This window comes from Diadema antillarum, unplaced genomic scaffold, assembly GCF_040938485.1.
Source record: "Diadema antillarum isolate AM-2024a unplaced genomic scaffold, OU_Dant_1.0 seq00000776_RagTag, whole genome shotgun sequence".
Classification (NCBI taxonomy): Eukaryota; Metazoa; Echinodermata; class Echinoidea; order Diadematoida; family Diadematidae; genus Diadema; species Diadema antillarum.
This window is the reverse complement of record NW_027271665.1, coordinates 589,175-603,899: the sequence shown is the minus strand read 5'-3', so window position 1 is coordinate 603,899 and position 14,725 is coordinate 589,175. Positions and strand designations below refer to the sequence as shown.

Below are 14,725 nucleotides of genomic sequence, written 5' to 3'. Positions count from 1 at the left end.
ATGACTAAATCCACATTTCTGTTGAGGATGACCCAAATTAAACATGGAGGGTCTATTTACTCTCATCGTCAATGCGTACCTTATCTAGTGCATGCATGAACAATCAACGTTGTTACAGGTTGACAGGTTCACTTGCATGACTTACAGGTGGATTAAGCAGTTGGTGGGAGATACCAGTATTCCAGCATGGTAACTGCATATTTGACAGACAGTGTGTCCCCATGATTTATGGTAGTGTGTGAGGACTTAATTGGACTGAATGACAAGGAAGGGATCACAACTTCAATGTTGCATATCTGTAAAGCCTTTTGCTAATTTTCTCAATAGCAGTAATTTTAAAAAGTGATCCATAGCAAAGCATTTCCATTCAATTTTTGTATATCCAGGGTAAATCCTTTTATCGCAGCAACGAGTGGTCATTATTACTAGTTTGAATGGATGTACAAAGTTGATTTCCAGGATCCATTGATGTGTAACTGTTGCATATACTCCACCGGCATACCTATTGAAATTCACCTAAAAGAGAATCAAATTCAAAGATTGCCATCCATTACATTGCAAACAAAGTCAGTATCTTCCTCAGTTTTTTTCCTACAGATATCATCTGTTATCAGACCAGCATGCATGAATTTGGAGTCATCCTACATGTACAATCACAGCTGTGGGGACACATTGATAAAATTTGCAATGTCATTTAATTTTTCGTGGAAATATCAGCAGGCATTTGTTCAATTCGTGTGAATGATACCAGTTGGTAACCATGAAGTTGTTGACGTTTTGTCCAGTTGATTTCAAAGTGGCATTGAGCTTATCTGTCTTCGAGGGTGTAAGCCAAGATCATGGTATGCACATCGGACGAGATTTATCAGTCTACGTAACACTGATATCTCAGTCCCTACCATGAGATAAGAACAGATCCATCAGAGATCAAAAATAGGTAAAACTCATAATGTGACTGTCAGTCTGGATTGCCCTAAAACCTGCTCAGTGTTTTGTAATGCCTCATTGAAAGCTCAGTTGTGGTGGGAAAGGAAATGTCTAATCACCACTTAAGGCAGCAGGTACAATTTACTGTATGGGAAATAAAAAAAAACATGCAAGAATGCATGTGAAAAACAAAAGTTGATGAATAGAAATTTCTGTGCGAGGTTGTACAGGGGTTGCACAAGTGTAGCAGAGAAACGAGACTATCATTGCAAGCAACCACATTGGTATTAGTGGAGACACTCCAACCATAGTGAAGATTACTGACAATCAAAGATTACTTGGCTAATACCCATAAACACTCTATCAAGATAGGAATTACGGAGAAAATGGCGAATGCTATCAAAAGCATGTAATAAAGAACTCCAAAGAAAATATAAAGTATCCTGAAAGGTAAACATGATACACAGTAGGCAAGCAAAATCTGATACACATGATGATTGATCAAGAACCACAGCCATGAAAAGAAAAGAAAAAAGTGGTATCCTTTGTCAAGAGAAAAGTTATCAAGAGCCCACAGTGGAAAAAAAATATTCAGATGGAATATTTTGGGAAATTGGTTAATTTCATGAATATCAATTGACTGGAATTCATGAATTTAGAAACACTCCCCAATATGCCACATATAAAGTAGTAGGCCTATATGTGACCAGAATTGGATTTAATGACTCTGTGATAACATATACACATTATGTACTTTCCATCACACAGACAAAAGAAAAAAAAAGATGAAGAAAGAGATGAACACAAGATTTTACCTAAATAGTAAAGTAATGGGGGGAAAAAAGATCAAAATGGAAAAAGAGCTCATGCAGGATGTATCTAGGTCTGTACAATTTGAAGAGAGAGTAAACCACAGCCAGTGAGAGTGCAAAAGCAGGTTACTGTACCCTACAGCACTAGCGGATCGTTGGCTACAGATTCAATCAATTAGTGTGGAATCTGGCCCAGACTGACACCCAAATGTATGGCCAAAACATTGACCCTCACTTCCAGAAGTGTCACCAGAGGTCGCGGCAAGGTTTCTTACATTGCTATTCCAGCTCCCTTGCTACAATGTATCAACTCTCAGTACGGTATATCGCTATCTAGTGAAGATAGGGTCTATGAGAGAGGGGGAAATGTATGAAATCGCAAAAGAAGCCATGTACAAAATGTAGCTGCTTTTCAATACCTGTGCGACTGTTTGCCGATGCATGATAGGCAATTACTTGGCTGTATATGACCTTCACTATCTGGCTTCATCATCATCAGTCTTTCAATGAGTGCTTTTTAGAGAAGGGTTTTTTATGGTTTTGTGGCAATGTTTGATCAGGTCATTGGCATGACAGAAGCCAAGTGATATAACCTAATTAGGTATCTTAGTGTAACACCAGTCAGAATGAATCGACCACAGTGCTTGACAGATTTTTATCTTATTTCTTTGCTTTTTTTAATTTTTTTTACAGTTACGGTTTGTTGAGTAAAATAGTGATGTGCTACGACCAGCACATCACTATTTTTCTCAATAAACCGTAACTGCAGACGCCTTGGTCTAGAAACAATTCTTTTATAACTACTGTTTACATTATGTATATTTAACAATACTTGACATTGATTATATACAAATTAACATTTTGACATTCGTTGTTTCCATCTCTGACTCACATTATAGAACTATTTTGAAGCAAAAAAAAAGCTGGGTTTTTGTTTTATCTGCAAATGGTAAATAATGCCTGTAATGCTTTGCACTTTTTTCACATCTTAGTCTCAATGCTTTCAGGACAAGCATAGATAGCTTTCCCAACCTTATGTCTACATATATAAATGTCCTGTTGGGTTCTCTTTTAGATATCTCTTTATATTTTAGGGTTTGTTGCGAATTGTTTTACATGGTAGGATGTTTGGTGATGCAACTGACCTACACATATGCAACAAGTGTGATTACTCACACATTTTATACCCCTTTCATAAACTCAATAATGCGGATAATATCCGCATCATTTGGTCGTAAAATTGGAGCGGGGGAAGAATAATCCGCTTTTTTTTCGACCCTTCTATTATCCGTATAATAGCAGCATCGGGACCAGATTTGGAGTTTATGAACGCAAACCCAAATAATACGGATAATTGCCGGGGTGCGGTCAAACGTCACCTGTCTTTCCCGCAGGAGGGACGTGTGCAGTCACCATGACGATTATCCGCCTTATTCAGGACGGGCGCTCGTAAAAATAATGCGGATAATTTTCAGAGTTTGTGAACGCATTGTTTATTGAAATGTCCGCATTATTCTTAGGCGGATAATTACCCACGCCAATGAAAATCGGCAGGGGGTTATGTGAAGGGTTCCGTATGTTTGTTTGTTTGTTTGTTTGTTTGTTTGTTTGTTTGTTTGTTTGTTTGTGTACAAGATAACAAGAGAACGGGTAAACGGATTTGCACGAAATGTTATGGGGATGTTTGGATAATGGCAGGAAAGAATCGATTAGATTTTGGTGATAATCGGTTGACCCTTGCAAATTCTGTGTGACCTTGAAGTTTTGACCCCATGGTATAGTGACCATTCCGAAAATTTCCCATTTCTCACTTTGCGATTTTCCGCTACCATACGAAAACATAAACTCCCAAACGATCCGACTTCGCTGCTCAAATGTTCGTAAGAATTCCGAAATTTACGTTTAGGCCTATTTGAGGGACTATGTCCTTCTAGATTTTTGAAAGTTCGTTCTCCGTCATCACAAACTTGCCCGTATTTTGATGATTTTTCAAATTAACATCGATTGTTTTTTTCGTTGGAGGAGCATTTGCTCGGTCGCAGTCACACTGCACGATATGCGCTCTCAATGTCAATGCGTGTGCAAGGCCGCTGAAAATGCATCGCGCTCTACACTGTTGGTGCAAAATTGCATCGGGGACGTTGCGGCGCTCGTTGGTGGCCGAATACTGGTGCAGTAGACATTTGCATTCAACCCTTGCATTGAATAATTCCCGTAGACACTAATCATAGGGGTAATTGCCTAGGGGGTACTGGTGTACGTCAATTTTGTTTTTCTTTTGCGCTTTTGTGGATACCATCAAAGATCGTACACTCATACGACCTTTGATATCATCACACTCTCGGCTTGCTATAATCAAAATATCCCGCAAGAAAACGGCGTATTTCTCGATTTTTAGCGCTTTTTCGGCGACCCGTCGCGTAGACAATACTCTTAAAACTGGACTTAATTCGCGCGCGCTTGGAAAAGTTCCGATTCTGCACTTTTGACGGTGGAATTTGGGATTTTCGATGGATTTTTGGAGGAGACTTAAGGACTTTCCTGTACGTGAATGAGTGTTAATACCGTATGTGTAATGATGTGATTTGCGTGTGATGTGACTGTAGAACTGTAGAACTCTGTAGAACTCACTGGCTGGTGAACTCACTGGCTGTAGAACTCACTGGCTGGTGATAAAGCACACTGGCAATTAAGTGGCCGAATTCTGGTAGATGACCGAATGCACATTATGTTTACCCCGACTTTGTACTTATAGGCGTGGGTCTGCCGCCTTTGACGGCCCCTCTCTAGTTGGAGGATGAGTTTATGAAAGGGGTATTAGAATCACTGCTCCCAATGGTAAACAGTGCCTTTAAAACATGGGGACTGTCAGGGACGAGTTCCTGAGTTCCTTTAAATTTCTTGAAGTCTTTCTACTACCAGAAATCCTGCTATGAAGCTGCTGCAGACAAATCCATTCTTGTTCCAAGAATTTGTTGCAAAGGTGGATAACATGGGACAATAAAATACTTGATGGATATGATTCTGGTGCATGCTGGGCTCTGAAACGGCATTAACCCGTTGAGGACGGACTGATTTTGCTACAACACGCATTTCCCATAGACACCAGCCCGAGCATACTCGGGACTTGTCCTCAACGGGTTAACAAGATAACAGTGGAGTGAAATAGCTATATAATTGCCTCATGAGATTGGAATGTGATATTTGAGCTGGTAGATGCCAAAATCATTGGCTTGTCAAAAACCTGAAAGAGGTCAAACCCCATCCAAATTGAGCACTAGATCTGTCTGTGAAACTTCAAAAAAGTAGGGCCTATATTTACTGACAAGCTGACAAGACTACAATGCTTGGAAGTTGATGTATGTCTGAGAAATATGATCAGGCCTATCAAAGGATCTCCAGCAAGGGTCATCATATTTCCTTTTCTTTCTTTTTTTTTTTTTTAGTCTCTCCCTCAGAGTAGAAATATGGTGATTGAGGCTCACTTTGTATCGCTTTTCTGTCATCGCAACAACACCATAGCCATTCCTGGAAGGCTTGGTAGTTACGACCTTTTGACTCTAGGCTGTGGTATCTTGTGTCACTGTGGTCATCAAGTAATTCATCACATGATCAAAATGATGCCGGAGAGAAAAAGAGCCAAGAGAGGGAGAGATGGATAGGTTTACAATAGGGAGTGAGAGAGATGGAGAGAGGGATGGAAAGAGCAAATTGTAAGAATTTAACCCATGTCCACTTCCATTCTTGTTTACATTCCCCTATAGAGTAGTTAGCAGCTATCTTGATCCATGAATGATTTTGGTGGAATTTTTCAATCTTTATATTGCGAAGAGTCTACATGCAAACAAACAAAAAAGATGCATTTATTTTGATCAATTTGAGATATTTGTGATTGAAGCTGCTGAAAAATAAAGAAAATGATCAATATGTGTGATGATTTCCATATCTTCAAAAATGTTCTTGTTTTAAATGTAAAGAATGCAGTATTGCTGAAAAGATTGTATATTTCTCTATTTGATAATGACCCTACTAAAAAGAGTGAAAATGGCATTGACTGTTCTTGCTTTCAAACTCTTCCCATTGATCTTTCTCTATAATAGCTCAATAGTAATGTTGCTACCTTCTTTTCATTTTCATTCTCAGAACTCAGGACACTTGATGTACTTCAGGTAATAGGTCATCCTCTCCCGATCGGAGTCACATTTACAGAAGGTCTCAATGGAGCCGCCTTCAAATTCGATGGGGACTCGAATGCCGGTCGCCATGCCGACATCATCTTCCCGACCGACTTCTCCAACGTCTACCCAGACTTCTCCATCCTGATGGTCCTGCGGCCATACGCCGGGAGCCGCGGGACTGTCTTCGGCATCACCGACCCGTTCCACATGACGATCATCCTCAGCGTCAACATCACGAGCCTGTCGATCGAGGAGATGAAGATAAGTCTCGTGCTCACGGACATCAGCTACACGAGCGAGAGTCAGGAGGCGGCGGCGTTCGTCGTTCCCTCCTTCACCAACCAGTGGACCCAGCTGGCCCTGGGCGTCCGGGACAACGAGGTGACCCTCTTCCTGCACTGCCAGGACATGGGCACCAAGACCTTCACCAAGCAGCCTGGCTGGGCCATCACCATCCCACAGATGGCCCCGCTCTTCATCGGGCACCTTGGGACCGTTGGCCACAGAGTGCAATATCAGGTATGTTCATTTTTGTGAAAGGGTTATCTTTGTGGGGGATTAGAACAAACCTGTATTTCACAGAGTAAATCTGTTCTCCAAGTTGATAGATTACGCAGGGGCGGATCCAGAAATTCTGTATTAAAAGAGGGGGCGCCTTTACAAAATTAAACGGGGGAGCACACCCCCTTCCCCCACTTTTTCTTTTTATTTCTTTTCTTTAAAAAAATAAGGAAGGAGGGTGCACACCTGGTGCGCTCCCCCTGGATCTGCCACTGTTGCATACTGATCATACCACTTTACATAACCCTGCCTGGTGACTATTTGTAATTTACTATTTGAGAATTAATGGTTCACTACACAATCACAGTGACTGTGATACTACAATAATATCCCATTCTGCAGTTAGGGGCAGAGTGTACCATTATAGGTAGAAATTTTAAATGATATCACCATGATTGTACAGTGTAATGTTGTAGTTTATATATGTTTTTCAGTTCAAACAAACAGCTCAAGGCTTGCTTTACTAAACAATTAAGGGTGGGATATAGGTCCTACAGATATATTAATTGTGCAATGTATAAATTATGTATGTTAATTCAGTGTTCACATGAAAAGAATGATTGTCAGATTTGGGGGACAATATTTCAGAATTATATACTGCACTTGTCTTCCACTCAGAGCAAAATGGTGTTACCTGCTGCAATATACTTTGCAATGGCTTCGTCCATTATTGTACAACAAAGGGGTTGTGCAATGTAGTTGGACTTCTAAGTTTCTTCCGGGTGATACAAGTAATTTGCTCCTCATCTATACTTTCCCCCGTTACCACCTGAATCTGATCTCAATTCGCATTCAAGAGTTTCTCCTTGAGAGGACATCCCAAATCAGACAAAAGTCCTCGTTGTCATTTAAATCCTAATGTTTTCTTATTGGGTTGTACATATTGCATATGAATACACTTGTGTGCGAAACTCCTCCCATTGGAACATTATTCCAGAACTATGTAGAAAGTTCCAAAGTAAAGCCACCACCACTTTCTTTAAACAGGGTCTTTATCTTTCGATTGTTTTTTTTTTTTAAATTTGCTTCTACCTTGCACCTGCTACAGGGAGAAATCCAGCAGATTACGATCACCAATAGTGCAGATTCAGCTGAGGAGCATTGCCCAGTCAGTGAAGAGGTAAGTGATCTGCCTGAGAAACTTAAATCGCTTTCATTTTGTTCTGACCTAAACACCCTGCCCCCACACATTTATTACAATAATTATGAAATACTAGTACAGTAACCAGACTTGATACTAATAACCCTTGGTTAGAATGAATCAGTCTGCTTGTTTATGCCAACAGAAACATCAGCGCCTCAAGCAAACCAATGATCAGAGTATGAGAAACTGTAAAGACATGTCCCTGCCTCCAGGAAAAAACAAAACAAAACAAAACAAAAAACAAAACAAAACAAAACAAAACAAACAAACAAACTTGTAAGGTTGCATATTTGTTTTGCTTCATTTAAGAGTACATTCACGGTCTTATTAAAAAGTGAGGATAGCGTTAATCTTATCACATAATCATTAGTGTAACTTTGTCCAGCTTCCATTTTGCTGCATTTATTTTGTAACAAGTCACAATGACATCACTTGGTCATATTTTCAAGTATAAATAGATTTTGACATTAATAGATAAATATATACAGTATAAATAAGTAAATGAATAAATAAGTAAATAAATAAATAGATAAATAAATAAATAAATAAGTAAATACATAAATATACAAATAAATAAATAAATAAATAAGTAAATAGATAAATAGATACATAAATAAATAAATAAATAAGAAGTTTTTGTTATGTAACAGTCCCAAATTTATTTCTTGCATTCAATCTCTTTGGAAATGACCATCTTTCCATAATAGTGATATCAGATATGCAAGTACCTTTTTTAGTCCCATTATCATCATGTTTAAGGTCAAGTTAGATCTAAGTTATTTGAAGATGTAAGAGCAGATGCAGAATGTGAGATGACATTTTTATCTCCTCTTGACTGCAAGATTTGATAGTATATTATTGGTTTGCTTGTGGCTTGCTATGTCTTCTGGTCCATGGAATAATTGCAGTGACAGGTTAAGGCATTCTGACTTATCCCAATTAATAAACTGATACCAGAGCTCTTGGATAGTTTTGGGAAGTGTCCTAAAATATCATCGATGTCTTTAATTATATTGATATAAAAATGAATACAAATTGTTATGTCTTGGTACCAAAGGAACCAAAATCATCAAATGAACATCACTTCCAAAGCTTTACTGGGGCTTTAAAGACCTCCCTAAACCAAGCCGATGCCTGTTTCCATCCTATTTATATCACCTCGCATTTGCCCCCCCCCCCCCCCCCCCCTACCAGCAACCAATGCCCACTTTGTACACCCACAGTGAATCCCACTTACATTTTCAATCCCCATCTCGCTCTTTTCTTCCTTGGATTTCAAAACTCCACTCTGTTTCATACCACTTCTCTCTTCGTGATTTTGCCATTCATAGTTTTCTCCCGTGAACCATTTGAAATCATTCCCGTTCACTTTCTCAAAAAATCACATGCCAAATTTTAGCCTTAGCATTAAATTTCTTCCTTATTGCGGTTGCTGTGACAAAGAACCAAAATGGAAAAGCCATGTATCTGCCAACATTTACAAAGGCATTCTTTATATATAAAACAAAAACAAAATGACAGCTTTCGTGTAACATCTTTGCAAATACCATATATATCTGTAGATGCCATGTTTGGTTGCCATCAAATCTCATGAGAATGCTTGGGCATTGTTGCAATCATTTCATTTCAGTCATATACAAATATGATTATAAATGCATGGATTGTAGCATCTTGTGCATTCATAATTTCAAATAATTGAAGCACTGAATCTTGCACGTATCGCATGTGATCAACTGAGTTGCCTCTTGTTACCATTTGTGTCAGGCACACCCAGTCCTTTTTTTCCCCCCATGAAAGCAAAAGTACGCCAAAATGGAAATGTTATTGAAAACTTGTTCTTAATTCATACAGACTCTCAATGTACATCACATTTTATTAAATGTAGAAATATTTTATACTTTGATTTTTATATGTTTATATTTTTATCCCAAATTTTGATCAGGTTTGCAATATACATAATTTCATTAGATTACAGTTTATGACAAAAAGATGCATAATTCATGTTTTCCTCCTCGACCTCATGAAGGAAAAATTGTTTTCAAATAAAAATGTATGTTTATTTTTTCTTCACTCGCGATACAATATAGATGAACCATTGATAAATTAGTTGTAGAAAATTAGATTCCAGATCCCTCTGACAATCTAAGGCAAAAACTTGTGAAATAATGAGCATGAAGGCTTTACTCGACGTTGACATCAAATCAACATAATTTGTTGAATAATCATTTTTAGAACATTCCTGTAAAAAAAAGGTTTTCTGCCAAATTAGCATATTTTCAAATAATTTATGTTTCATCAGCCTTTCAGTCTTCATTTCAACATCAGATCTGCCCATAGTCCCATCCAATGTTCATAATTTTCTTTGGATCATATTGTGTATCAGATCTGCCCATAGTCCCATCCAATGTTCATAATTTTCTATGGATCGTATTGTGTGTATTATATGTTTTATATATCATTCACATTCAGAATTTTGATCATTTTTTAAAATTCATTTACCATCTAAATGTGTTTATCTATTCATGCATTTTGGATTGAAAAGTTATGATTTGACTTGTTTTATTTTTGTCCTTGTTCACATATTATTTGATTGACCTAACAAATGCATCTTCCCTGCACATGTTGCTTCCCCCTGCTGCATTCACACTCCACTTTCCAGGGCTCGGGAAGCGGGTCAATGGCACTCCGAGAGAGTGCGGGAGAGGATTGGGCCTTCATAGTAAGTCTCGTGTCTGAACGTGCCTCACCGGTTGTTGTCCAGTCGGTCATAGTTTTTTTCATTGTGTGTGTTTTGTTCCATGTTTCATTCTGTCAGCTCAGAGATACCTCATTTCTGCGAGGCGTACAGTCTTGTTTCTTGGAGGTGATCGGTGCGCAGGTTTGCTTGAGGGATATTGCTGCTTTTTTGCAAGCTTTTTTTTTTCATTTCAATATTTTTTCTGAATTTAGGCTAATATGTTAAGCAGATAGACTTTACTGTAATTGTTGTTACAGTTTAGTTTATTATCTACTGAGGTGTCATTACAAACATTCATATTCCTATATAATTATTGTCATTTTCTATAAATATTATCATTCAACTTGATATTACTTTTAGTAGTAGTAGTAGTAGTAGTAGTAGTAGTTAGTAGCAGTAAAAGTAGTTATAGTTGTCATTGTAGTTGTAGCTGTAATTGTAGTTGTGGTTATAAGTTGAAGCTGTAGTTGTAGTGCAGTAGCAAAGACAGTAGTATTAGGAGGAGGAGGAGAAGTTGTATTAGTAATGGATGGGGTAGTAGCTGTGGTTTAATGCTTTTGTATTAGAAGTATCTATCTTGACATAGAAGTAGTTACAGGGTGGGAGGACCATAAAATGACAGTAGATGTAGCTGTAATAACAGTAGATTTTCCAATAGTAGTAGAGATAGTAGTAGTGAATGTAAAATGCACTAGACTAAATGTATTAACTCTTTATGTGCCATGGTGGAAACCCCCTGTGTGCCACGTTATTCTGAGACACGAAGGTAGTCATGTTTTGAGAAAGAATTCTGTTTTTCCAATTTGTATAACTTCTACAAATTTCTGTTAAGATGGGAATAATAGTAAAAGTTAAAGAGGAATGCCAAGCTTTGTTTCAATATAAATTGTATGACGAATCTATTTTCAATTTTTCTCTTCAATGACCAGTTGATACATTACTGTAAAGACATGACTTTTGCACATAAAACCGTGACAGAAACTTAGAATGTATGAGCAAATCTAGTTGGAAACACGGCTTGATAGTCAATCACCACATAGAATGCAAGCTATATACGAGAGGAACAAAAGCACGAGAAACGCTTTCATTGTGCCGCGGGATTAGCAGTGATTAGCGATTTATCAATCGGTTTTGGCGGCTTTGTTTGTTGAGCAGAATATGCGAAGTTGGCACGCCGTCGACTGAGTCGGACGTGCGAATGTGGCACATTAAGAGTTAAAGAAAAAGTAAAGAACGAGGGAAAAAAGGGATACTTTAAGAAGTAAAAAAATATGGTTGCAAGTAGCAGTGATAAATTGAGTACAGCTGTATTAGTAGTGTAGTATAAAGCTGTTTAAATGTTGTAGTATAATGTGTTGCAATGTCCAAGTAGGCAGTTTTCAGACTCGTGGTATGTGTTTTGATCACAGTTGTAATTGTCAGTGATCTTTAGCAGTAAAAGGGTGTATGTTGTTGTACTCTGCAAATTGTCTGCAACAATAGATATGTCTTGAAGGTACTTTGTCACAGCAGATCAAATTATCAAACATTTAAAAGAAAAAGAAGGAAAAGGAAAGAATACACAAGAAAACAACAACAAACATGGTGTGCACACGTGGTATGCACACATTCTCCAAAGTGGCCGAGATGTGTAGTAATGACATTGTTGCTTGGAATTGTAGAGTCAGAAGAACTTTAGATGTCTTTAGCACAAGAGGGATGATGCTCCTGGTTTGTGAATTTCATCCCTGCAGATAATCTTCGAGGAGAACTTGTGCTGTCTTGACATAAATCACAATAATCCACGCACCCTTTTATGTGTAACTTAGATGCTCTTGTCAGGTAAAACTTTGTGGTTTGTCAATACTTATTACCTCCGCCAAGAGGAGGTTATATTTCTTTGGCATTGGTGTGTTGGTTTTTTGTTTTGTTTGTTTGTTTGTCCGTGTGCAAAATACCTCAAAAAGTCGTGAAGTCAAAGGGATTGAGATGAAACTTACAGAACAGGTTACGAATGACACAAGGAACGGATGATTAAATTTTGGTAGTGATCCAGGAATTTCTATGGATTTTATGAAGGATTTTCGATATTTTGGCAGGTAGGGTCAATGAACTTGGGAGTTCAAGCTGCGCATATTTGAGGTTTTCATGTGTGCACTATTGCGTGCTTTAGTTTCTGCTAAGGGGAGGCGAGCCGCGCAGCTGAAAATTGATGACGTAACAAAAGGTTTCTATATTGGGAAATCGGGCAACTTTCAGCACGCATCTATACTACGTATAGGTGGAAATCTCTGATCTCTATGTAAGAACAAGATCAGTGTTGGAAATGAGTCGCTTGGCGGAGGTCTGCGCTCTCAGAGTGCTTCTCTAGTTCTTCATGAATTCCGTCCCTTGCTCTCGCCATCTTAATTTCTCTTTCTTGCTCGACCATTCATCGACCTGCTCTCTATGATTTCTTTCTCTAGGGGTATTGCCGTATTGCCTGCTTTTCTCTGTTAACCTTTCTTCCACAACTTCTGACAGATGTCTAATGCAGGCTTGAGTCATGGATTTCATATTTGACGGGGGTTGCGTGACAAGCGTAAACGAGGTTTAATTTCCAAGTGAAAGCCATCGCCTACCCGTCTGTCATAAAAGGAAATTTTTCAGTGACCAGTTCACTCGACGTGCTATTGTAGCTCCTGTATGTCATTGCATTGAATAGTTTAGAAAGTTGATAACTTCCTTTGAGGTGCATATCAAAAGGTTGTTAGATTATTTCAGAAAGGATGACAATGCCAAACAAATTTAAAAAGTTGATTTGCTCCTTTCCAGGTGTTTTTTTTCCTTTGTTTCTTTGTTTTCTTTTAACCTGTGTTAACAATCATAAAGTTTATATAGAATAAGACTAAAAGAAAAAAAGTAAGGATATGTGTTGGAAAATGACTGGCAAGCCTCAATAATCATGACTTCCATCATTCTTTTATATACTCAGAGAGATTTTATCTATATGAATATATGAATCTATATATCTATGCAAATCTATACAAATATATGAAGAATTTGTTTGCAAAAACCGATAAGTCCATATTTGCCAAATGGAGATATTTGCGATTAAAGGTCAAGAAAAATAAAGAGAATAATAAGAAAATCTTTGCTTCTTTTGACCATAACTTCAAAAATATACCTTTATATGTAGTGACCAATATATCATTTAAAAGGTATAATTTTGTACTTTATGACAGAGATCGTACTTCAAAATCTTCAAAAATGGACTTATCGGTTTTTGCAAACAAACCCTTCATATACTGTACATGCAACCAAGGGAAATATAGAATGACAATAGCAGTTAGCACCAGAAGGATTAGGAGAAGGACAAACAAAAATACGAGAGTCACTTCTTCCAGCAAAATTCTCCTGATCTGGTCATGCTTTTTATTCTCTTCCACTCTGTAATGGAGCCGATATTTTTTTGATTTTTGTTTTCTTTTTACAAAATTACATGGCTGTCAATTGCCAGAACAAAGAATTTTGTCCAGGGCTTAAATAAAAAAATGTTTGTAAGAGTTTTGTACAATTTTTAACAAAATTGTGCAGCTGGATCCATTCAGAAAATTGATTTTTTAATCAAAATTCCTCTGATAACATTTTCCACTGGACTGGCAGGAATTATTTAGGACCTGTCAGAGCTGTTGGCCAGCAAATGCCACATCTGAATACAGAATATGGTCAAGTATAGGGAGGCAAGAGGCATAAGTCACCTCAGAAAATTGTGATTGTCAATGATTTCTGGCACAGAATGCAAATTTCATATTTAAAATAATTGAAGGCAGGTGCCCTTCAGCTCTATTGACTCATTTTTATTTATTTATTTATTTTTATTTTTTTTTTTTTTTGGGGGGGGGGGGGGGAGGTGAGTGATACAACCCTAAACAGTTTGCTTCCTGGTTTAAATTACAACTTCACTGAGTTCAAATGAACTTTGGTGAATAAAGTTTAGTCAGACAGACAAAATAGTTGGGGTTTTCATCAGAATTGTACCTGAAGTAGGAAAGTTATAGAATATTTAAAGTTTCCCATGTTTTCACCAATCAGTGAAATAACTGATACCAACATACTGAAATAGGTGGTAGTGAGCTTGACGGGAACTCTCAAAAGTATAAATGAAATAAAGAGTTTTACAAATGATTGTTTTGAAGACAAAGAAAAATTAGTATTACATAAATGAGTGGTAGAATAATTACAGTTGAAGATAGGGGGAGGGGGAGGGGTGTGCTCTCCTCAAACTCTGCTCAGAGATCGTTATTAACCCGTTGAGGACGGACTGATTTTGCTACAACACGCATTTCCCATAGACATCTGCCCGAGTATACTCGGGACTCGTCCTCAACGGGTTAAGAGAAGACTA

General features: G+C 37.8%; 1 protein-coding gene across 1 annotated transcript in view; it reads left to right on the top strand.

Annotated features, from left to right (window-relative positions):
• Window positions 1-14,725, top strand: part of LOC139738962 (uncharacterized) — a 212,129-nt gene that overhangs the window by 108,159 nt on the left and 89,245 nt on the right. The window contains exons 3-4 of the mRNA XM_071649580.1: window positions 5,883-6,436; window positions 7,527-7,598. Of these exons, the coding sequence (XP_071505681.1) occupies window positions 5,883-6,436; window positions 7,527-7,598 (626 nt within the window). The remainder of the gene's footprint in view (window positions 1-5,882; window positions 6,437-7,526; window positions 7,599-14,725) is intronic.